Here is a 25,130-nt window from a genome sequence, read left to right on the forward strand (position 1 = left end):
CTGTCAAACCTTAGGAGTGTGGAACAGGCAAATAGGACTTTTACAGTGCCTGTCTGAAAGGAGTGCAGACAAGAGGCTGTGACTAAGGTCCTCAGAGTGAATGAGACACCCATCCTGATGTCAATCAGACTGTAATGTCCTCTTGAAAGAAATAATTAAAGAGTGGGGACAGGAGGCGAGGAGAGTGTTTGCTTGTCCAAATGTGGTCGATCAGGGAGCAGGTGTGACAGCTCAGTTGGTGTGGGCAAGAGTGAAAATCATGCCTTGTTCTTATTCCTGTGATGTTCTTCCCTCAGATTTTCAGGGGGTTCAGGGCTAAGCTTCATCTGGGGCTTTGTTCAGATGTCCATTCCACATCAGAGGATCAAAGACCTTCCCTGATCACCCCTTCTATAGTTTTGGCTTCTCTCCAACTGCCCCCCTTCACTGTCTAGCCCTTTGCCCTACTTTTTTTTTTTTTTCAAGGCACTTATTATTGCCTAAAATATTACTAGATAGTAACTTGTTTACTGTTTATATGTCCACTGGGATATAAACTCTTTGAAGGCAAAGACTTTTTCTAGTTCATTGCTGTAACCCCAGAACCTAAACCTGCCGTAAAATAGGCAATTGATAAATATTAGTTGAATAAATGATGAATCAGTGAACACTGTTAGAAATCAAATCGGGAGAAATTTCTTTAAGCTGACAACAGCAGAATGGAATGAATCCATGTGATTAATGTTTGTATTTTTTTTTTGTTGGTGGTAGAGTTAAATGGATGTGTTTAATATTTGTTTCTATAATATAATAAGGAAATCATCTTCTTGAGTGAGATATCTTGCCAGGATTGTTATAAATGCTAAATCACAAGCTTTATGTGAAGCAATTTCTTATACTACTTGGCACATTGTAGACACTAAATTTACAGTAGTTATCATCATCATTTTCAGCAGCATCAACTTGAAGTTTTCATACTTAGTGGCTTGAGGGAGAGGTGTATGCATGTATTTATGTGTATGTGTTTGTATATATACATAGAAACTTAAATAGATTGAATGTGGCTATGGGTTTGTATGTGTGTATGTGTGTATGCATATATCATGTGCAAAAGAATGGTTGGTAATGGCTGAATACATAGGTTTGGTGGTAGGATATATTTATGACCAAATGAAATGATCACATCTATTAAGTTTCAGCTGTGGGTAGAATTATCCTATTTCCTAGAGCAATGAGAAGAGATACAAAAGAAACAGAAGATGGCTCTTGCTATGAATATTTAAGAGGTTATAAGTGAAGAATGCAGACACACTAGGAAAACACTTTAGGAATACTTAGAAAGATTTAAAGAACAGTGTACAAAAGAGGGTATCTTTCCATGAGTTCATTATCCTTCTCATACCCTGTTTAGTAAAGGGCTGAATGTCAAGTCATGAGAATGAAAATTTCAGTACCATCCAAGGGGATCCCCAGGAAGAGCATGTTAGAGGTGTCCAGCATGATGCGCCGCATGAGGGTCAACACGTCCACATAGCCCAAGTCATTGCAGACCTCCTCCAACCTGTCCAGATGCTTGGTAATGGAATCAGCACAGATGGTCACCATGCGCACCAGGCCAGGGCCGGACAAAGCTGAAGGGGACAGCATCAGAGTGAGCTACCTCCAACTCCAAGGCACACAAGCAATCAGGCAATTTTGGCTTTTTATGTTCAGAGTTTAACTGACCACAGATTTTTATTCAATAAGTGGGTGGAAATTTTCATTTTCTTCTTTATGCTTTTTCTGTATTCGCTTAATTTGCTACAGCAGGTCATCACATTTATGGTTTAAAATGAAAAAATAAATATTTTAAAAACAGACTATTCAAAATTATACTTTTCTTTATATGATAACAAATCCTTTGTGAGACTGCAAATGAACTATGTAATACTTGTGGTTATAAATCACAAATCTGTGATTTTCCATGTTTATTATATACCCTTCTAAAGAAGATTTGTGGGATATTTTATGTTTCATTGGGTGGCAGAATATTGCTACTGCTACTGCTAAGTCACTTCAGTCGTGTCTGACTCTGTGCGACCCCATTGATGGAAGCCCACCAGGCTCCCCCGTCCCTGGGATTCTGCAGGCAAGAACACTGGGGTGGGTTGCCACTTCCTTCTCCAATGTATGAAATTGAAAAGTGAAAGTGAAGTCGCTGAGTCGTGTTCGACTCTTTGCGACCCCATGGACTGCAGCCCACCAGACTCCTCCATCCATGGGATTTTCTAGGCAAGAGTACTGGAGTCGGGTGCTATTGCTACAGAACTATTCAAATTGGATCTTACTCTTTTGATCTAAGGTGCTTACTGTTTAATTATAGATTGGGCTTCCCTAGTGGCTCAGATGGTAAAGTGTCTGTCTGCAATGCAGGAGACCCAGGTTTGATCCCTGGGTTGGGAAGATCCCCTGGAAAAGGAAATGGCAGCCCACTGCAATATTCTTGCCTGGAAAATCCCATGGACTGCGGAGCCTGGTAGGCTACTGTCTATGGGGTTGCAGCTAATTTTCTAAATTACCAAATGTTTTTATTGTTGTTTAGTCGCTAGGTCATGTCTGACTCTGCAACACCATGGACTATTGCCAACCAGGCTCCTCTGTCCCAGGCAAGAATACTGGAGTGGGTTGCCATTTCCTTCTCCAGGGGATCTTCCTGACCGAGGGGTCGAACCTGCGTCTCCTGCTTCGCAGGTGGATTCTTTACCACTGAGTCAATTGGGAAGCCCTTACCAAATATAACCTTCTCTTAATCTTAGTTTCTCTTCAAGCTACAATCATTTATTGTACTCAATCAATGTCATAACAACAAAACAAATCCTTGTTTGAGCAGTCTTTCTCATAGAACTGGCACTCTCTCAGGGCAATGATAACCTATTAGCTTTGTACTTCAAGTCCATAGTACATGGTGGCTCTCCAAATGTATTTGTCAGATAGAGGAATGAATGAAACCTGGTAGAGTTAATTAGCTCTATTCTCTCCCTTTGCCCTGCTCCTGACTGTCTTAGCAGCTAGTGGGTCATGATGGTAGATGGTCTAACTTGAGAGTTTAACTCTTAAAATTATTTCTCTCCTTGTTCTAAGTTTCTCTGAGTTTTCTTTAGGAGTAATTGCTTTTTTATGTCTTTGATTATTCAGATTTGCTGTTAAATTCAGAGTGCGCAAACAAAGCAAATCAGCTGTGCTACAGAGCCCCTGAAGACACACTTTACAAATAAGAAAGAGACCTGTAAGTGGTTCTAGACTCTAAGCATTTCCACCCATGTATAAAAAGGAAGCTTGGGCTGGCAGCATACTTTCTGACTTAAGGAAGGAGTTGGAGGTATGGAAGGTGGGGATGCTGTTTTCTGGGTGACTGTCACATCCACAAGTAGGACAACTAATTCCTTCATGAATCAATCCTTTGCATGAAAGGACTGGCCTTGAATATCAGTTTCAGGCTGATGTCTGATTTTCCTCTAAGCTCAAAAGTTTGAAGCCACATTTCAAATGTATAAACAGAATGTAATATCACTGATAGGGCCATGGGCCAAAGAATGTGGGCAGCCTCTAGAAGCTGGAAGGGGCAAAGAAACGTTTTCTCCCTAGATCCTCCAGAAAGGAATAAGAGTTTTCCCCATATCTTGATTGGAGAAGGAAATGGCAACCCACTCCAGTATTCTTGCCTGGAGAATCCCATGGACGGAGGAGCCTGGTGGGCTGCTATCTATGGAGTCGCACAGAGTCAGACACGACTGAAGTGACTTAGCAGCAGCAGCAGCAGCAGTATCTTGATTATTGCCCTATGAGACCCACATCAGACTTTTGACCCATAAAACTATAAGAAAGACTTCAATTCCAGTGGCAGATGGTAAAGAGGGAAATCACTAGATAAAGATGTTTGGAATCTAGTTTTTGCTATTCCATATCTGGCTATGTTGCCTTGGGGAAAAGTCACAAGCTCTCTAAAAATGTGTTTACTTAAGTAAAAAACTCAGAGCCTGGAAGAAATGCATACATAGCCACTCACAGTTTTAAAATTCTCTAAGTTATCTGCAAATTGTTTCCTGTTAAAACATGTGGGATGTCAACCAATGGTTCAGCAAACATGTTGGCTATGCTAAATATGGCTGACACACTAAATTCTTAATTGAAGTGACATTAAGTGTATAGAGAGCCAATTCTTTTAAAATCCATGAGATGGATGTAGAAACAGGAAGAACCAGATCAAAGTGGTTAAATATGTAGGCTCTGGGGTTGTCTTCTGTGCTACCATTTACTAATGGTGGAAATTGGACAAGATAGTTAACCTCTTTATGCCTCAGTTTTCTCACTTGCAAAATGTAGGTGATATTATTATTTACTACATGGGGTTGCTGTGGAATTAAGAATTAAGTGTTTAAAATAGTACCTACTATATAATACATGTGTAATGAATGTTAGCTGTAACCATTTTAAGACTATGAAGCAGAAAAAGTTAAAAATGATTTCAAAACAGACATGTTCATAGACAAAGCAGCAGAATGTGCCCGGCACCTGAATACCTTTTGTAAAGAAAGGTCGAACAGCTTTCCAGAGTGCTGGATTATTGTTAAATATGATGCCTTTCTCGTGCATGCCGATGAACTGCAACCCAAGTTTACTGCCAAATCGGGATATGTAGTGACTGTGCTTCATTACATGGAACATACTTGAGGATCTGCAGCAAAAGCAAAACTTGGTGTTGATTTTTAAGGGTCAAGAACTCAAAATGATGAGTTTGACTACCTGTTGGCTCTTGTAGCAAATGCACTTGATCTAGACAAAAATGCATGATTTCTAGTGTTCAGATTAAATAAGTATTTGTGTTAGCACAATAACCTCCTCCTCCAGTTAAAACATTTCTACCTACTAGCTCTCTGTTTGGGCATCACTAAAGATCAACAAACAACACACACAGAGTTATTTGTTATTTGCCCTTCTTCTCTAACACCAAGTCTCTAAAATATTACCCACTAATGTGGTCAAAGCTGCAAGGCTGTAAGAAACTGCACCCTCCACACCACCATGTTTCCAAGAGCCTCCAGCCCTGAAGCAGCCTCACTCCAGATGGTGCCCTTCTCTCCCCTCTCCACCACCCGCCACAGAAGTGAATCTCAGAATTGGAAGATGCTGGAATATTTGAAGTCTCACTACTTCAGTCTGGAAGCGGCAGTTCTGCCTTGTACCACCTATTCCCCAGAGTCTCTAATCAGGCCTGGTCCCTCCAGGGGTATCACTCTGGGACTGAAGGATATACCTGGGTACCTCTACCTTGAGCTTGACTGACTTGGGTGGACCTGGAAGGCTCTCTGTGGTGGTGACAGCAGTTCTCTTGGGGCTCTGCTTCCATCATGAATCACCAGGGTCTAGAGGGTCACAGAATTCTCCCAAGATGTAGGATATGTTGATCCATTAGATAGCCCTTGATGTGGCATCCCTGGGACTTTGCCAATAGGCTAGGCTTCCTTCAACTTCTCAGTTCTTCTTCCGCTACTCTGCCCTCTACCCTCGCTCCCGGACCAGTTCTTACAGCCTAGTCTCAGCCTTTAGAACAAGTAGGTAGGAAGGAGGCAGCCCCCTCCCCACAGATCTCCTCCAGGGCTTGCTTCCTACCTCCAATCTCAGTAGAATAAGGCATGATAAGACATTGAGTATTATAGAATTTTTTAAAATTCTAGCTGAACGCATCATGGGGCCTCCACATGTGAGGAGAATATTGTCTTCATAGGACAGTGGTACAGAATTCTTCTGCAGAGAGGCTCACTTTGGTGAGAAGCTCTTTTATTAAGGCTGCTTATAAGTTAGGCTATGGCATTGGAAGTATAGATAAATCATTTAAATAATTTAATAATCAAAGGATAGGGTTTTCTATGTAATATCATGTGATCTCCAAAAGTGACAGTTTTACTTCTTTTCCAATTTGAATTTATTTCTTTTTCTTCTCTGATTGCTGTGGCTAGGACTTCCAAAACTATGGCAAATGAAAATGGCAAGTGTGGGCATCCTTGTCTTTTTCTTAGAGAAAAAGCTTTCAGCTTTTCACCACTGAGTATGATGTTTGCTGTGGATTTTTCATACATGGCTTTTATTGTGTTGACATAGATTCCGTCTATGCCTACTTTCTGGTGAGTCTTTATTATCAATCTTTTTCTGCATCTATTGAGAGGATCACATGGTTTTTACTCTTCAATGTGTTGATGTGGTGTATCACACTGATTGATTTGTGGATATTGCAAAAATATACAAACAATGAAAGATCAGAAAGAGAAATTGAGAAAACACTACCATTTACAATTACATCAATGAAAATAGGATACCTAGGAATAAACTTACTTAAGGAGCCAAAAGACCTGTACTCTGAAAACTAAAGACACTGATGAACTGAATTGAAGACAACACAGATGGAAAGATATACCCATGTACTTGGATTGGAAGATTGAATATTGTTAAAATGATTATACTACCCAAGGCAATCTACAGATTCAGCGTAATCCCTATCAAATTACCAATGACATTTTTCACAGAACTAGAACTAAAAATTTTTTTAATTTGGAAACACAAAATACCTTGAGTAATTAAAGCAACCTAGAGAAAGAAAAATGGAGCTGGAGTAAGCAGGTTTCCTGACTTCAGAGTATACTACAAAGCTACAGTAGTCAAAATAGTGTGATACTGGGACCAAAGTCATATGGATCAATGGAGCAGGAGAGAAAGCCCAGAAATAAACCCATACACCTATGGTCAATTAGCTTATGACAAAGGAGGCAAGAATATACAGTGGAGAAAAGACAGTCTCTTTAATTAAAGTGGTGCTGGGACAAGTGAAGAGCTACATGTAGAGGGATGAATTAAAACCTTCTCTATACTATATAAGCAACTTCCCTGGTGGCTCAGATGGTAAAAGCATCTGCCTACACTGTGGGAGGCCCAGGTTTGATCCCTGGGTTGGGAAGATCCCCTGGAGAAGGAATTGGCAACCCACTCCAGTACTCTTGGCTGGAAAATCCCATGGACGGAGAAACCTGGTAGGCTACAGTCCATGGGGTCACAAAGAGTTGGACATGACTGAGCAACTTCACTTTCTTTCTATATAAAAAATAAACTAAAAATGGATTAAACGCTTAAATGTATGACCAGACACTGTTGGTATAAAACTCCTAGAGGGAAACATAGGAAGGTCACTTTTTGCCATAAATCATAGTAATATCTTTTTGGATGTGTTTGCTAGAGCAGTGGAAATAAAAACAAATATAAATAGGGCCTAATTGAATTTAAAACTTTTGCACAGCAGAGGAAACCGTAAACAAAACAAAAAAGACAAACTACCAATGGGAGAGCATATTTGCAAGTGGTGAGATCAACAAGGGATTGATTTCTAAAATACACTAATAGCTTATACAATTCAATATTTTAAAAAATCAAAGAACCCAATTAAAAAATGGGCAGAAGAGGTAAATAAACATTTCTCCAAAGAAGACATACAGATGGTCAACAAGCACATGAAGAGGTGTTCAACATTGCTAATTATTAGAGAAATGCAAATCAGAACTACAATGGGGTATCACCTCACTCCAGTCAGAATGGCCATCATGAAAAAGTCTATAAATAATAAATGCTGGAAAGTATGTGGAGAAAAAGGAAACCTTCTACACTGTTGGTGGGAATGTATTAAATAAGTTGGTGCAGCCACTATGGAAAACAGTAAGGAGGTTCCTTTAAAAACTAAAAATAGAGCTTCATTATGATCGAATGATCCCATTCCTATTCATATGTCCGGAGAAAAACATAATTCAGAAAGATACATGCACCTCAGTTTTCACAGCAGCACTGTTTACAATAGCTAAGACGTGGAAGCACCCTAAATGCCCACTGTTGGATGGATGGATAGAGAAGATGCAGTACATATACACAGTGGAATATTACTCAGAAATAAGAAAGAGTGAAATAATGCCACTTGCAGCAACATGGAAGGACCTATACTCCAATAGTCCAATAGAAGCTCCAATACTTTGGCTACTTGATGCAAAGAACTGACTCATTGGAAAAGACCTTGATGCTGGAAAAGATTGAAGGCAGGAGGAGAAGGGGACGACAGAGGATGAGATGGTTGGATGCCATCACCAACTCGATGGACATGAGTTTGAGCAAGCTCAGGGAGTTGGTGATGGACAGGGAAGCCTGGCGTGCTGCAGTCCATGGGGTCACAAAGAGTCAGACACAACCGAGCGACTGAACTGAACTGGAAGGACCTAGAGATTATCATAGTAAGTAAACCAGACAAAGAAAAATATCATGGTATCACTCATATGTGGAATCTAAAGGGAAAAAAAGGATAAAAATGAACTTGTTTACAAAACAGAAAGAGATTCATGGATCTAGAAAACAAACTTAATGTTACCAAAGGTGAAAGGGGGTTAAGATGAACATATACACAATACTATATGTGAAATAGATAACCCTCAAGGACCTAATGTATAGCATAGGGAACTATCTTCAATATTTTTTAATAATGTATAAGGAAAACTGGGCTTCCCTAGTGGCTCAGTGCTAAAGAATTTGCCTGCCAATGCAGGGGACCCAGATTTGATCCCTGAGTCAGGAAAATCCCCTGGAAAAGGAAATCGCAACCCACTCCAGTATTCTTGTCTGGGAAATCCTACAGACAGAGGAGCGTCTGGGCTATAGTCCATGGAGTCATAAAGAGTCATAAACAACAACAAATAAGAAAACAGAATCTGAAAAAGTATATATATGTATATATATATAACTGAATCATTGTGCTGTATACCTGATACTAACAAAACATTGTAAATCAACTATACTTCAATAAAAAATTTTAGGAGGACAAGATGGCAGAGGAGTAGGTGCACGTGGAGTACATCTCTCTTCACGGATACATCAGGAATACACCTTCAGACACAGAAATGCATGCAGAACACCAGCTGAGAGCAGACAAGGGTACCTGACCAGCAAAAACTAATATATAGAACCATGCAAAACTCGCATCCACAGCTGGACAATAGAGAGGCTGGCCCATCAAACACCTGATGTACTGAACTGCAGAGTAGGACCCCATCCAGGGTGCCCCTTTAAGTGCTTGACATGCCGATCTACAGATAGGACCCCAGCCATGTCTATGTGCCTGATGTGTGGAACAACTGAGGAGGACCCCAGGCAAGGGAGCCCTCTAAGTGCCTGAATGGGCAGAGCTATGGAGAAAGACTGGCCAAAGATGCCTTCCGATTGCCAGTTACAAGAGGCTCAAAAAAAGACTCTGATAGGGCCAGAACTCCTGCGGTGGAAGCAGTCTGTGTCCCTGCACATTTGGTGCTGCCAGGGTCCCCACAAGCCAAGCAGCTGCGCCACCTTCACGCCCCACCCTTACTGGGGCAGAGCTGCCACAGGCAAAAAAAAAAAGTCTTGCGTCTAAGCATGTAGGGTTGCTTCAGTCATGTCCAGCTCTTTGCGACCCTGTGGACTGTGGCCTGCCAGACTTCTCTTTCAGGGGGGTTCTCCAGGCAAGAATACTGGAGTGTATTGGCCAATACTGGTTGCAGTACCCTTCTAGAGCTCTATATTTCCTGTTGTCCTAGCTGCCAACTCCCCTGAGTACCTGGTGCTGCCAGAACCCCTGCAACCCAAGCAGCTGTACCACCTCCACACTTGGCCCTCACAGAGACAGACCCAAGTCCTCAGGAGCAAACCCCAATGGATGACTCACATGCAGAGGTGGAAATAGAACCACAATTGAAACCCAGGGGCAGTGTGGCTAAGGAAGAAGACCCAAAACCTTCCCACCAGCTGTACAAGCTGCAGATTAAATCCACACGATCAACTAGGCATACTCTGTGTCTATGGAATATATAAAAGGACATTGAGAGCTCCCACAAAAGAAAACACACTAGTTCTGATAGCTGTGGACAGTGGAGGAAAGAACACACAGGAATAGGACCAAATTAGACTCTGACCTGCCCCACAGCAGGTTCAGAGAACAGCACAGTTTTGGAGGGCATCCTAGGGAGGTGAGGTGGACTGTGACTCCCAGAGGGGGAAAGGACTCTGACAGCAGTGACTCAAGAAAAACATTTATTATTCTTATGTTTTGACTTGTTCTGTAGATTCTTTGGATTTTTTTTTCTTTTTTTTCCCTTCCCACCCCCCTCTGTTGTAGTTGTTGATTTTATTGACACTATGAAATCTAATTAAGCTTTTGAGCTTTTTTTTTCTCAGTCACATTTTTTATTGTTGTTATAAACCTCTGCCTCTCCGTTGGGTTTTTGCAGTTCAATGGAGTTTGCCTTTTTTCCCCCTTCTTCCTTTTTGTTCCTCTTTTATTAATTTTAATTTTTTAAACCTATTATTATTTTTTCTACATTTATCCCTTTATTTGCTTTTCCTACTGTTCTTTTCCCCTTGCAGTTAATCTTTAATGTATATAATTCTTCTTTATCTACCTCTATTTAACGTTGCATACCTATTCTTTCTTTCCTTTCTTCCCAATGTATTTGTTAGTTTTGTTTCCATTGTTTTATTCCCCACTTGGCACTGTGCTTTAGTTTTGTTTTCCAGCTTGTGCTTTAGTTAGTTTTGTTCTTAACTGGTAGATATAATTATTTCCTTTGTTCACCAGATCAATCTACTGTACTTTATTTTTGTTGGACTGTTTTGATTTTGCTTATGGGTGTGTATGTATATGTATATCCCATTATCATAATTATTATTTGCCTGATTTTGTACTGCCATTTGTCTGGGATTCATCTTTGGTTTCTCGTTTGGAGGTATTTATTTTAATCTCACTTAATGCCATAACAAACCACTTGTGGAGTCTTCGTTCCTGACCAGCAATCAAGCCCTAAGCCTTTGGAGTGGGAGCACTGACTTCCAAGACCCTAGACTAAAGAGAACTAACCCTAGGGAGTATCAAATAGTGAGAACTCACACAAAGGAAACCACTTGAATACGAGACCCGGCATCACTCAACCACCAGTAGCACCTTGTGCAGGACACCTCATCTAAACAACAAACAAAGCAAAAATACAAACCCAGTGATCAGCAGACAGGATTACCACCTCACTCAGCCTTGCCCATCAGAGGAGAAAAAAAAAAAAACCTCAGCATAAATCTCACCCTATACAAAGCTTACACAAACTGCTGGACCAACCTTAGGTCTCATGTATCACCTTCCACCTCCCTGTGTTAGCACAGCTGTTCCAAGCTTGTTACCCAGACCCCTCTGTAGGGCAGGACAACAGGCTCTTCAGATTACAGAGTTTATGTCACAGTATTCAGTATTTATATGTGGATCACGTGGCCAAGTGTAAATCCATCTTAGTAACACATAAGCATAGCAGAGTGACTTTCCTCCCTATATGTTTCTGAAACTTCAAAAAATTTCCACTTGAGTATCTTCAAATTGACAGCCATTTTATCACAGAGATAATCAGAAAAAAGAAGCAGAGTTTGGGAATTAAAAAGAGGGACAGAGTGGTGAGCAGAGAAGTAGAGGTTTTTTGCAGTGCAGCTGCTGGAGACATGAAGAAAGTCAGTGCAGGGTGAACCGATATTAGTCTCAGCAGTATTTACAAGACAGGAGCCAGGATGCATATAAAAGATGCCCACTTTGTGTGCTTCGGTGAGGAGCTGCCATAGGCAGAGCTAAAATGATATAACCCTTAAATTTGGGGCTCAAGAGCCAACCTGCTCAACTCTGCTGCTGCTGCTACTAAGTCGCTTCAGTCGTGTCCAACTCTGTGCGACCCCATAAATGGAAGCCCGCCAGGCTCCCCTGTCCCTGGGATTCTCCAAGCAAGAATACTGGAGTGGGTTGCCATTTCCTTCTCCAGTGCATGAAAGTGAAAAGTGAAAGGGAAGTCGCTCAGTCGTGTCCAACTCTTAGCGCTAGGGAAGTTAAAATAGACCTTCCAAAGCTTTCCCACTATTTCATGTGTCCAAGGCCAGAGTGGAGTTCAGAAGAGACACAGATCATGACATCAGAAAGGGATCAAACATTTGAGCAAAGGAATAAAGGAAAATATGCACATTATAACAGGAAAGTAAATATATTTTTAAACAAAAAAATTTTTTTTGATGTGGACCATTTTTAAAGTCCTTATTGAATTTGTTACAATACTGTATCTGTTTTATGTTGTGATTCTTTTGGCTGCAAGGCCTGTGGAATCTTAGCTCCCCCGTCAAGGATGGAACCCACACCACAGGCATTGGAAGGTGAAGTCTTAACCACTGGACTGCCAGGGAAATCCCTAGGATATATTTATAAACATCTTTTTGACATTGCAAAAGAGGGAGAATCTGGACTTTTCCTGGTGTGCAGGGGATAGAGGTTGGAAAGAATCACACAGTGCTCAATTGTGCAAATTCTGGATGCATAACGTATTTCTGATGTTAGCTTTACTTTAGATGTTATTTTCTCCCTTATTTTGGTGTGCTTGATATTGTAGAGATTTTCATGTACTCACTACTACTTGGGCTCTTCCTTCCTTCTATACTAAAATTCTGTTTCTCAACTGCAAATTCTCCTACTGTGGCTGTTTTCTGAACAGACAACACTCAAAGATTGGGAGTGGCTACTATACCCTATGCATTTATTCTTCCAGTGGGCTAGGGTGGTCATCTCATTAGCTCCTCTCTCTCCAAGTTGCAGTTGGCTCCTAAAAGGATGATTTAGCTCTAATGAGGTTGTTCAGTGAATGCCTGTGAGAACACATTGCTGTAGAAGACCCCAGGCTAAAGGAGCTCAGCTCCAGCTGAGTAGATTAGGTGGTGGGCTAAGTACTAGCCAAACCCGCACATCTGTGATGGATTTCAAGTTCTCATTTAAACTTTAAAAGAAAACCCCTGAAATAATGGCAGTACTATGAAATGAAAACAGAATTATCATATGAATGAATTTACTTGATATACATTTTAGGAACAAAATCTTATTTTCAAACCAAAATACTCTCTAAGTCACATATATTCTTGATTTAATCCCAGATAATATTAACCAAATTATCCTCAGTTTTGGGTAAGTTTCTCTTCCTAGCAACTATAAAAGCAAAAAAACAAATATCCAGATGCTTCTATTTGTGTTTCAGGGAATTAGTTTGACCAACTAGCCAAACTTTGTCCTGTGTGGAAATATGCTATAGAAAGGACTGAAACTCTTATTAATTAAAAGATTTTAGGCCTCTAGCTTTCTCACCTTCCCCCTCCTCATTCTATAATTAAAGCAAGTAATTTGTTTCCTTATTATTCACAAACTAGTATTCACATTTTAATTAGGAAACAGGCAGAACAGTATTTTTCTACTCTGACTCCTAGAGCTTTGGCATATTTCATAAAAGATATTGGTCTTTCCATGTTTTGAGAAACTACCTCATCAGTTTAAAAAAAGAGAATAAGAAATCCCAAATTAATCCAACTAAATGCTGGTTAATAAAGAGCTAACATTTAAAGGCAATATGTTCTTTAAGGGACACCAATATCTTACTTATGCTGAGACAGAGGCTCTAACTTGGCAAAGAATGCTTCCCAGGTAGTGTTAGTGGTAAATAACCCACCTGTCAATGCAGGAGGTACAAGTGATCCCTGGGTTGGGAAGATCCCCTCAGGGAGGGCATGGCAACCCACTCCAGTATCCTTGCCTGGAGAATCCCATGGACCGAGGAACATGGCGGGCTACAGTCTATAAGGGTCGCAAAGAGTCAGACACGACTGAGCAACTTAGCATGCACACACAGGCAAGACAGAGGTGATACACACAGCAAGGAAAGTGTGGCTAAAGACAAGCAGTTTAAAATAAGATCACTTTTCAGAAGTAGGCTGGTTTTATCTAACCAGAGTAAATCAGGAGAGCGAAGAAGGGAAGGTTGGTGAGGCGCTCAGGACATCAGCCCAGAGCTCTCCTGACATTTAGGAGGACAGAGGAGACCTCCTTCCCATAATTGTACCAGCTATAACACTAGGTAAGGGGGATGTTACATTGATTGACTGAGAGAGTGAGGGTCTCTCACCACTGAGAAGAGACCAGAGTCCCCAGGCTCAGAAAGGATACTGGGTAGTTTAAGATGCCTGGTCCCTGGAGTTACTATTCTTCTCAAAACATGACTGAAGTCAAAAGCTATCTCCAAAGAAGGCAAATCTTTTGTCTCTTCAGAATGAAAAGTAGCCAGGAAGTCAGTTTAGGTGGTAAAAAAGAAGTTTAGGTGGTAAAACAACAACAACAAAAAAAAACAACTCTACTGAGTTTAAAGAACTCACAGACCCATGGTGAGGTTCAAGACTGATGAGTACTAGAAATATGGGGAGATAATCAATGGAACAACTGGTACCAAACATTCAAAAACACTTGCTTCCTGTAGACCTGTTCTGTGCCTGTCACTCACACTCCATCAATCCTATCACATTTTTTCTGTCCTTTGCCCTCTAATATTCTTATGCAGCTGTAATACTGAGGTCACTGCAAGAGAAAATGAATATAACAGAGACCTGACTGCAACCACCCTAAGCTGATCAGATTTAGTATTCATAATATGGGACTACCTTCCCTGGGCTCTTGATTATGATGTAATATGAAGTATCTAAGACTAAACAGGAAAATATTCTTACAAAACAGTTAATCTGAATTGAATTGAGCTTATAAACCTAGTGTTCAGTTTATAAGCAATACCAGGAATAGAAGAGTATGTTCAATGACACCATAATGAGACAATGAAAGAAATATGGAATGTGGGGCATCCTGTAAGACAACTGACATGGTCTCTTCAGAAGGTCAAGGTCAGGGGGCAAAAAGTAGGGAGACTGTTCTCCTAACTTTTTTGTTCATTTGAACTTTTCTTACTAGAAAGGTGGAAAAATATTTCTTCTTTGTCGTTAAAGTCTCTCCCTGTCATGCATCCTCACCTCCTTGAACCTCTGCTTACTTTGTCCTGGATCCCTGGTAAAATCTCAGCCCTGCTAAAGCCAACTCTTAGATTACTCTGCTTGCATCTGGCAGCTGAATGGGGCCAGGGTAAAACCATACATGCACAAAGACACACACACATACACACAGGGGGAAGTCGCAGTTAAATTCAAATGGGCCCATAGTGCAGTTGCCCATTCTAGTACATTTTCTGAGTCCAATAATGCTCTTGTCTCCTCTAAGACTGTTATATCCTGCCTCCTCTCTTCTCCACTGTTCTACTTCCTCACCTTTAATCTCAGCTACAGACTTGATTGGTCAGGAAGATCCCCTGGAGAAGGGAATGGCTGCACATTCCAGTATTCTTGCCTGAAGAATCCCATGGACAGAGGAGCCTAGCAGGCTATAGTCTATGGGGTCGCAAAGAGTTGGACACAACTAACACAGAGAGAGAGACTTGATTTCCTATTTTAATGAGAAAACAGAAGCGACTAAAACCTCTGCAAGTCCAACCATCAGGATCAGTGCCCGTACGTTCAACCTTCACTTCTGTTACTGGGGATGAACTTCCAGGTCCCTATTCAAGGCCAGTTCCACCTGCCACCTGAACCTCTTTGTCGTCTCACCTGGCACACTCCTCCTTTCTGCTGCGTCGATGCTTTTCCTCTGTGACTCATCATTACCATCAAAGCACACATGTCATGGTATCTTGTATCTTAGCAAATAAAAAGACTTGGACCAAATACCCCTTTCAGCCTTATTCTATTTCTCTGCCTCCTTTAGGGCAAACTCCTTGAAGAGTTTATACCTGCCACCTCCAATTTTTCTCTCCCTATTTTCCAGAGTGGTCACATTTTGCCCCCAGAATGCCACTGAAACTCCTCTTGTCAAGGCCACCCTTAACCTCCCTGGTGCTAAATGCAGTGCTCACATCTCTGTCTAGCCTTGTGGCACTATCTGGATACTTGACAGTTCCATCCTCCCTGACGTGCATTGCTGTCAGACCACCACACTCTCCTGGTTTTCCCTTTCCTGTTTGGCTCTCCTCCTCAGCTCCTTTGCTGGTTTGTGAGTACAGTGGAAGGTCTGAATGGTCAGAATCTCCTTCTTAATATCCCATTCAGTGGTACTAGGCAAGTCAAGTCAACATATCTGAAATGGAATCCTGATTTTTCCCCATCCGAAAGATGTTCCACCCACCTCGTCTTCTATACAGCACATATCTACCTGGTAATAGTGTGGGCTACCATCCTGGTTTGCCTGGAACTATCTGAGTTTTACTATAAAAATCCCACAACATGGGGATAAATTTATGCACTAGTAAAACAGATATAAACACTATAACGATAGATAGTATTTAAACTGGTAGCAGATGGGCCAGTTTGACCCCAGTTAGTGTATTAAGTGCTATTCCCTTATTGATGCTACCCACATTCTTCTTTATGATATTCTTGCAAACACCAATATATACTTATGGCATGAAGTGTCTGTGGCCCCTCATTATTTACAGCACCCCTGCCTGGGGAATTGTGCACACTTTACCTACAGATGATCAGATGCCCTCCCCCTGCCGCCCCACGCTGCTCAGGCAGAAGCCCAGCAGCCCTGGTGCCTGACATCTCCCCACCCAAAGTTCTGCAGCCCTCACCACTTCAGAACTAAGCTGAATTGAAAAGTTGGGCCATAATCTTGGCACAGTTGTAATGATGACAGATATCAAACTTTCAGAAGAGAAAAGGCCTGGCATATTATTCAAAGAAAAAGCTCTCTGGGGTCCAGTGGGCTCTCTTCAAGAGGTACAGGAAGTTCTGGGAGGATCTGAAGAGCAGCGAGGGAAGGAGATGGGGACAAACACATCCTATTCCTGTGGGGAGCTCAGCCCTTAACAACAAAATCGAGCAGCTCAGAGGCAATTATAGAGAACACAGAGACTCCAACCAGAGAAAAGCCTGTGAGGACAGGACAGGGCAAGAACTGGGAGAGCAGGGATGGAGCTGGGCGCAGGCAGATGGCTGTTGTCTGTGTCCTCAGTGTGAAGTAAGCACCTGACAGTTTTGGGGATGGTAAGGTCACTTTCCTGTAAGGTGCAGACTGGTCAGATGCCACGTGCTGTGATGAGGATCCTATTTCAGGAATTGCCTGTGAGGTTCCTGGGCATTTATCTGGGGATCTGAGTATCTACTGTCTACAAGCTATGTCTGTCCTGGTCATCTGATCATTTCTCAGGTGCTTCATTCTTCCCTCCAGGTCTAGTCTTGCACCTCCACCACCTGACCTAGACTTTGGGGGAAAAATTAGACAAATCCACTCCAACCTGCTTCAGTATCTCCCCATACTGAAGGGAAAAGCCCTCTGTCCTGGAAGCTTCTTACCTCCTCTCCTCCCTCCAGCTCTGCAGCATATTGGAATTTAGAGCCCTGGAGGGCTCTAAATACCATCAATGCCTGGGTCCCCCCATCAAGAGATTATAAAAGTTGGGATGTGACCTCGGCATTGGGATGTTGAACAGCCCCCTGGGTGACTTTGATGTGAAGCCAGGGCAAGAAGCACTGCTCTAGATCCCGAGCTGCAGGTGTCATGCTTCTGGATAACTATCCTGTGGGTCCCTTCATCTGTATCTGAGGGACAGGCAGGTGCTGACTTGAGGAGGGCTGGAAGGCAGCTTGCTGCCCTGGGAGATCAAAGAGCAGGAGGCAGTGTTCCAGTCCCCCAGTTCAATCGTCATCTGTTCCAGGACAATTTTGAGACTCAAAATTGGCTGCAAAAATGAGTGAAGTACTGATTCTGAAAATGAGAACATGTCAAATTCACTTAAGTTTGGCTGAGCAGAGCTCAATACACCAAGAGGAGTAAAACCCAAGGGCACTTATATTCTCACTATTAGAGCAGTGAGTCTCAAACTGGAGTGTGCCTCAGAATGACCTGGAGGGCTCATGGTCGAAGATCCCTGGGCCCCGACCCCACATTTTCTTATTTAGAGTGTCAGGGAGGGACCAAGGATGGAAAGCCAGATGTGGCTACTGCTGGTCAGGGGACCACAGTCTGAGAACCACTGTACTGGGGTGTTTGATTTTAACCCAGTGAAATGACATTTCCACCCAAAATTGCATTTCCACTGAAGCTGTATAAACATGTTTAGTTATATAAACATGGTCTGTCTTAGTTACTGTTAAGACTCTTACAATACCAAACTGAATGAAATGGGAAAACACCCAGGCAACAATTGAGGAATTAGTTTGGTTCAAAATAACATTCTTGGATAGGTAGAAATATTTGAAAGGATAACATCTTTTTCTTCCCTCCTCCCTTCTTTCAAGTATTTGGTTCAGAGTATTCAGGCTTTATGTTTACCATGGTATTTTCAGAAATTATATATAATATCATGGCATGAAAAAAGCCAATGTAGTTTCCAGAAATGCTTCACTTATTTCTGGGCAATAGTCTATGTATCTGAAGAAACAATTCTAATACATAAGTAAACACCCTGGTCAGTCTTAGTTTCTGAGTAAATCTTTGTCAGGGATTATAAATATAAAATCTCATTAATGAGACATTCTGGCAGTTAGCTTTGCTGAAATTGTAGCAAAGTAGCTGAACATCTATGTGCTTTATTTTAAACTCTTCATTTTCTATGATCAGTCAGTAAGAAAACTAATATTTCACAAAGCTAGTTCTTTAGTTGATCCATATTTTGTTAACACTGGAGTGAACTCAATCTACCAAAGTTACCTGGAAAATGTAACGGAGCAGGAGAATACCATTGCTTTTACTGGGGCACTGACAGACAGTCACCTTAGGATAGCAGCATTCGGTAAAGAGAAGAATGCTTTCTTCGTCTGCTGTCTACCCTTCTGTTGGCATTAGAAACACATCAGCAAGCTGATGCAATCAGAATTCCGCTCTCCTCAGGTATTTGTTTTTTATTATTATTGTTTGTTCATTTGTTTTCATGCTTACTTCTACAGTTAAGACCAAAATTTTAGGGAAGTATAAAAGATAACACCTTTCCTTCAAGTGTTTTGTCAAAACCAAATCATCTGTATTCTGTTTCCACATTCCCTGCTCAGAGATATTTTGAATAATTTCCAGTCTTTCCAGAATTCATTATATACAGCTCAAGTTTCAAGCAAAACCCAATTATTCTGTTTGTCTCAAGTGTTAGATTTTTACCTGGAAATCACTCACCTTTTTTAAGTAGTAAAAACATTGGAAACAAAGATGGCAAAATATCAAAATAAGTTTGCTGTTTAATAGGAAATATCCCAACCTTGATTTTTAAGGTATTTCTCCAATTATTGAGACTTACTTGCTAATAATAAGGGTTTCCTCTCCACATATCCAGACTCTCATGAATTCTCCATACATCTTGTTGTAGTAATTGCAGGCACTGCCGATCCCCATCCAGAGGAACCTGCAGTGGGAAATGAGGGGCCCAATTCCCAGAAAGTAGCTGGGACCTAGGAAAGTCATCAGATCACAATCAGTATTTCAGTACCACTCAAAAGAGCAATTGCTTAAGATATTACTGTTCTCGTTTCTATAAATCCAAATGTCCTTTTACATTTCTAATGTATACAGGTGAGTCATACATACAAAATAATTAAAACAACAACACAAGTTAACATGAGGCTCTTCACAGCTCTACAAGTAAAACAGTAGTCCACACCACACCAATTCCTTTCGGTCTCAATCATTTCAGTCTGAATGGACTGGTTTAAGAAGAGAATCTTAAGCTAAACCTCATTAGACAAAATAAACCTGTGCACATGAATGTTCATAGCAGACTGGTTCACAATAGCCCCAAAATGAAGAGACCCCAAAAGTCCATTAACAGTAGAATAGGTGACTAAACACTGAGATCTTCATGTAACTGCATACTATATGAACTGCAGCTGCATGCCACAACCAGAATGAAACCCACAGGCAAAAATGTAAGGCAAGAACTGAGACAGAAGAGTAAGCAATATAGGATTCCTATTGCCAAAACATGCAAGAGCAGATAATTGTTTAGAGAAGGATATTGTGTAGAATATGAAATTAGGTGCAAAATCTATCAGAAAGCAGGGGAGTGATCATTATAGAATAGAAGGCTATTTCCTTCTGGGGTGACAGAGGGTATAACTGGAAAGGCACAAGAGGAGTTTCTGGGATCCTGCTAGCATCCTCCTTCTTGTTCTGATCTGTGGTCGCATGTTTATTTGTGCATTTTATGTAGAACAGATTTTTAATGGGCAAAAGGAGACTGTATCACCATGCCTTTTTCCCAGTGCTCCTATAAAGAATGTGGTGCACAGGGCAGAGAGAGGGTCCGGGGAAGAGGGCCCATGTGCAAGGTTAGACATCACCCTGTAACCTTGGGGGAGGGAGAGCTGCCAGGCGCCAGGTAACCGTAGTCTTGTCAGAGATCAGCGAACTGGCGCAGTTTCCCCAAATTGAAGCTTGCAAATCACCAAGTAGGACTGATTCTTTCCTCGCCAACCCTCACGGCCCTCCCTGGCACTGTGTCCTCTGCCTGTGTGTGTCACCTCTGCACACTCCTGGACCCCCTGTCCCCATGACCTGATAACACAGGGCCTCTTAGTAAATGTGGGTTTAGGAAGCTTAGATTTGAGTCCCAGCTTCAGCATCTACTAGTTGTGGACCGCTGGCCTCTTTATGTCTCAGTTTCTTCATCTGCAAAGTAGGGATCAACACACTTACCTCACCAGAGTGCCCAGAGGTTCACAAGAGAAAGTGGGTGTGAAACTGCTTTGAAAATTGTTAAGCTGAGGAATTTGGCTCACTGTACCTTCTCAACTCTTTGGCTTCACTGACCCTGAGATTCCCCATATGCATAAAACTCAGAGTCCAGAGAGCTGGTGATTGGAGAGATCTGGCCTAGAGGGTTCTAGAACTAGAGCGTTCTAAACAGACCTCACCTTTCCCCAGGGAAAGCATGGAACTATTCAATAGAAGCTCCCTAGTAGCAAAATGAACATCCACCTGGGATTTAGGACTTCCTGGTGGTTCCCCTGCTCTCCCTATTCGCAGTTTCCTTCCAGCTGTGATGCTGGCAAGCCTTTTCTCTTCTGGGGCTTTAACCCCTCACCTATGAACAGAAGAGATTGGCTCCGCACTTACTCATACCACCTGGACCAGGCAGAGGCCCTCTCTGGTGCTCACTTTCCCTTTCTATCAAATGAAAGGGTTGGGCTCCATTCTGTGGCTCTCAACCCTGACTGCTCAGGAAGACCACCTGGGAAAATGAGAAGTCCACATGAGGATCCACGTCAGGCAGGGCTGAGAACGGCAGCACTACGTGGTAGTGTCATAGACTGTCAGTGTGTGACAGCCTCATGTCCCCAGCCCAGAGGTGCTGCCACTTTTGGGCTCCTGGTCCAGAGCTTCAGGGATGCTTATTCTGTGCTTGCCTCCCCCCACCTCCCCAAAGCTCCAAGGGAGTTCTACCATCACCTGCAATGCAAACCTCTGGGGCGACTTGTTAAAAATAGCCCCTCCCTCACCTCTACCATTCATGGACCCTGACTTGGGTGCCCACTGGGGGAAGACAGTCCAGTGAGAAAGGAGCAGTGATGGAGAAAGGGGTTCAATGAGCTAAAGACCGTGGCACAGTCTTCCTTCAGACTCCTATCAGGGAGTAGAGAAGAAAACCAACTAAGCATTCCATTACATTGGGCATTTAAAGTAACCTAAAATACCAGGCTGAATCAAACAAGAGAGACAGGCCGTTCTCTCAAAAATGATAAAGAAACCAGGCCCAGGGCATTTTGCAGCAGCCCTACACTGCCACTCTCCATCACTGTGCAAAGAGGCGCACACTTGAAGGTATGTAATGAGTATGCTCTTGAAATAAAGCCTTATCAAGTATCTTATGGGACTGGAGACAGATGCTTGCTATGAGGAATTTTCCCTGAAAATTAAAAAGTAGTCTGATATTTCTGAGAATTCTGAGCAGTGTAGAGTGATGGTGTTTCTACTGGAATTATCTGGATAACTATATTATACTCTACTTTTGATTGGTCCACACAGCTTGTTGAAGATGTTTTTAGGTTTTCAAGACAATGATAGTGGTCCCCCATTTTTCTTCCACTATCCAGGACCCATCCAGCTCTTATGTTGGCATCAACATCACCACCTTATCCAAGAATAAAAGAAAATAAAGAATAGGATAAAGAGAAGGAATAAGTTTGAGAAGGGAGAGGGCAGGGGACATGGCTGAGGCAAAGTGGGAGTGAGACAGAAAGGGGAACAGAAGGCATTCCAGAAACATTTTCACCTTCAGAGCAAAGTCGGAACGTTTGAATCAAAAGAAAAATAAGTTCCTGGAATTTTACTTTGCTGTCCCCATCTTAAACTTATTTTAAAGGATACTTGTGCCAAGTCGATTTTACCAAAGCAAAGTGTAGCCTGGAAGAGATTATCTGAGGTATTGTTTTAATGTTTTCATTAAACATGTGCAGATAATTGGCTAAACATTTTTTCACCTGAGTCCTCATTTGCTTACATGCTGTGGACTTCAGCCAGCTCCCCAGGTTTACTCTTTGTCATTTTGTAGAATTGCCTTTACCCTCGTGTATCAAAAGCCCAAGGAAACAATCTCCTTAGATGCTGAAATAGATGACTGCCTTACCTGGTATTGAGGATGTGTCCTCATAATTCCAAACCAAGAGAAGAAATCCAGTGAGCAGCAGGATTGCAATGCTGGCAATAGGCACAACTTCGGACACCATGCTGGTGACATTGTAATGCCTTGGGTTCAGCACTTCCAAAAGCATTTTGTGTTACTTGATCTCAGGGGAAGTAATTTAAAGTCCTGTGAAGATCAGAAGAGTGGAAAAATTAGAAAATCCCCAAAATGTACGTTTAGGACTCCTGTTGCTTCAGAGGATGCTGTACCGTAGAGATTGGCGCTTTGTTTTATAATATGATTGGACACTTAGACAAGACAAATTTATAGTTACGAGTCAAAACAAGCAAGCCCAAGAGAGATCTTTTGGCTTGAAGTGCAGCATTTCTGACCTTGGTAGAGTCTCAGGTTCGTTTAGACGCTTGGTCTGATAGAACCTTATCACCTTGCCCTTGAGTGGGTAGAGTGACTGAGTTCTCAATTAAGAGCCAAATTTCTTACCAAAATATATGAAAATGAAGCTCATTCCAGAGGTGGAGTCATTCTGTGATTTCATCAGCAGTTTCTGTTTAGGCAATATTTTTCCCCCTGAAGCCAAATACATTTTTTAAAGTGCAATCCCCAACTACCTTTCTTGCTTGGGATTACTTCCCCCAAGGGTAGGCTTCTCCAGTCGGAAGGTATTTCGCAGGCATCACTGAGGCATTCTCAGAGCCTTCCATAGTCTATTGAATTCAACATGACTCACTCAGGACAATCTTTTCCTATTGGCTTTAATGAAGCTTAAAAACCTCTTGCACCATGTGCTGGTTGAAGCAGTACACATTGGACTACGACAGAGGTAGTAGGAAAGAAGAAAAGGAGAGAAAGAATAAAAAGAGAGGAGGAAAAAGAGAAGTGGGGAAGCAGGAAGAAAAGAGATGACTTGATTGATACCACCAGCAGAAGGCTCAGAAGGTCTCACCCAGCCACCAAGCTCTCCACAGCAGCTAATCTCCTGAACAGGATAATTTTCAGTTTGATTTTCTGGTTCTGATGTGGTTTTCTCTTTCCTTTTTCCTCTTGGAGAGCATTTTTTTTCTGCTTTATTGAGTTGTAATTGACATACAGCACTATATAATTTTAAGGTGTACAGTATAATGATTCGACTTACATGCATCCTGGAATGATTATAAAATGAGTTTAGTGCTGATCTATCATCTTATACAGATACAATGTTGAAGAAATAGAAAAATAATAGTTTTCCTTGTGATGAGAACACTTTGGATTTAGTCTCTTAATAAATCGTATATAAGAGGCAGCCGTGTTGATTATCTTTATCATATTGTACTTTATCTTACCTAGTACTTACTACTGCAAAGTGAAAGTGGCTCAGTCATGTTCGACTCATTGCAACCCCATGGACTATATAGTCCGTGGAATTCTCCAGGTCAGAATACTGGAGTGGGTAGCCTTTCTCTTCTCCAGGGGATCTTCCCAACCCAGGGATTGAACCCAGGTCTTCCGCATTGCAGGAGGATTTTTTTTACCAGCTGAGCCACAAGGGAAGCACTTATTTATCTTATTACTGGAAGTTTGTACCTTTTGACCACTTTCATTTAATCCCCGCCCCCACTTCCACCCCCTGTCTCTGGCAACCACATATTTGATTTCCTTTTCTATGAGTTTGTTTTTGAGGTTTAATTGAAGTATACCACCACACACGGCATAGTGATTTGGTATTTCTATACATTTCAGAATAATCACCACAATAATTCTAGTTGTTATCTGTCACCACAGAAAGATATTATGTAGTTATTACTGTGTTCCAACACTGTCAAGTTCATACCCATGACTAGCTTATTTTGTGACTAAAAGTTTGTACCTCTTAATCTCCTTCAACTATTTCCCTCCCCCAAACCCCTCCCCTCTGGCAACCACCTATTTGTTCTCTGTATTTATGAGTTTGTTTACTTATGGTTGTTCATTTGTTTTGGTTTTTAGGTTCCACATATAAGTGAAATCATATAGTATTTGCCTTTCTCTGTCAGACTTAGTTCATTTAGCATAATACCCTTTAGGTTCATCTATGTTGATACAAATCGTAATATATCACTCCTCTTTATATCTGAGTAATATTTCATTTTATACACACACCCCACATCATCTTTATCCATTCATCTGTTTACAAGCTCTTAGATTGCTTCCATATCTTGGTTATTGTGAATAATTCAGCAAAAAACATAGGGGTTCATGTATCTTTTTGAATTAGTGTTTTCATCTTTTCCCATAAATACCCAGAAGTGGAATTGCCGGATCATAGGTAGTTCTATTTTTAATTTTTTGAGGAAACTTTGTACTTTTTTCCAGAGTGGCTACAGCAATCAACATTCCCACCAATAGTGCACAAGTGTTCCCTTTTCCCCACATCCCCACCAAAACTTATTTGTTCTGTCTTTGATAATAGCCATTCTGACTGGTATAAAGTGATATCTCATTGCGATTTTGATTTGCATTTCCCTGGATAATTAGTGATGTTGAACATGTTTTTATGTGACTGTTGGCCGTCTGTGTATCTTTGGAAAAATGTCTATTCAAGTCCTCTGC

At 41.5% G+C, this 25,130-nt stretch overlaps 1 protein-coding gene across 1 annotated transcript in view; it reads right to left on the reverse strand.

The window, feature by feature from the left end:
* CYP19A1 (cytochrome P450 family 19 subfamily A member 1) overlaps positions 1-22,692 on the reverse strand; it is a 32,303-nt gene extending 9,611 nt beyond the window's left edge. The window contains exons 1-4 of the mRNA XM_068964566.1: positions 22,548-22,692; positions 19,224-19,374; positions 4,539-4,693; positions 1,434-1,610 (exon numbers count right to left, since the gene is read on the reverse strand). Of these exons, the coding sequence (XP_068820667.1) occupies positions 1,434-1,610; positions 4,539-4,693; positions 19,224-19,374; positions 22,548-22,692 (628 nt within the window). The remainder of the gene's footprint in view (positions 1-1,433; positions 1,611-4,538; positions 4,694-19,223; positions 19,375-22,547) is intronic.
* Between the last annotated feature and the right edge of the window lie 2,438 nt (positions 22,693-25,130).

The sequence above is a fragment of the Capricornis sumatraensis genome, chromosome 2 (assembly GCF_032405125.1).
Source record: "Capricornis sumatraensis isolate serow.1 chromosome 2, serow.2, whole genome shotgun sequence".
NCBI classification, from domain to species: Eukaryota; Metazoa; Chordata; class Mammalia; order Artiodactyla; family Bovidae; genus Capricornis; species Capricornis sumatraensis.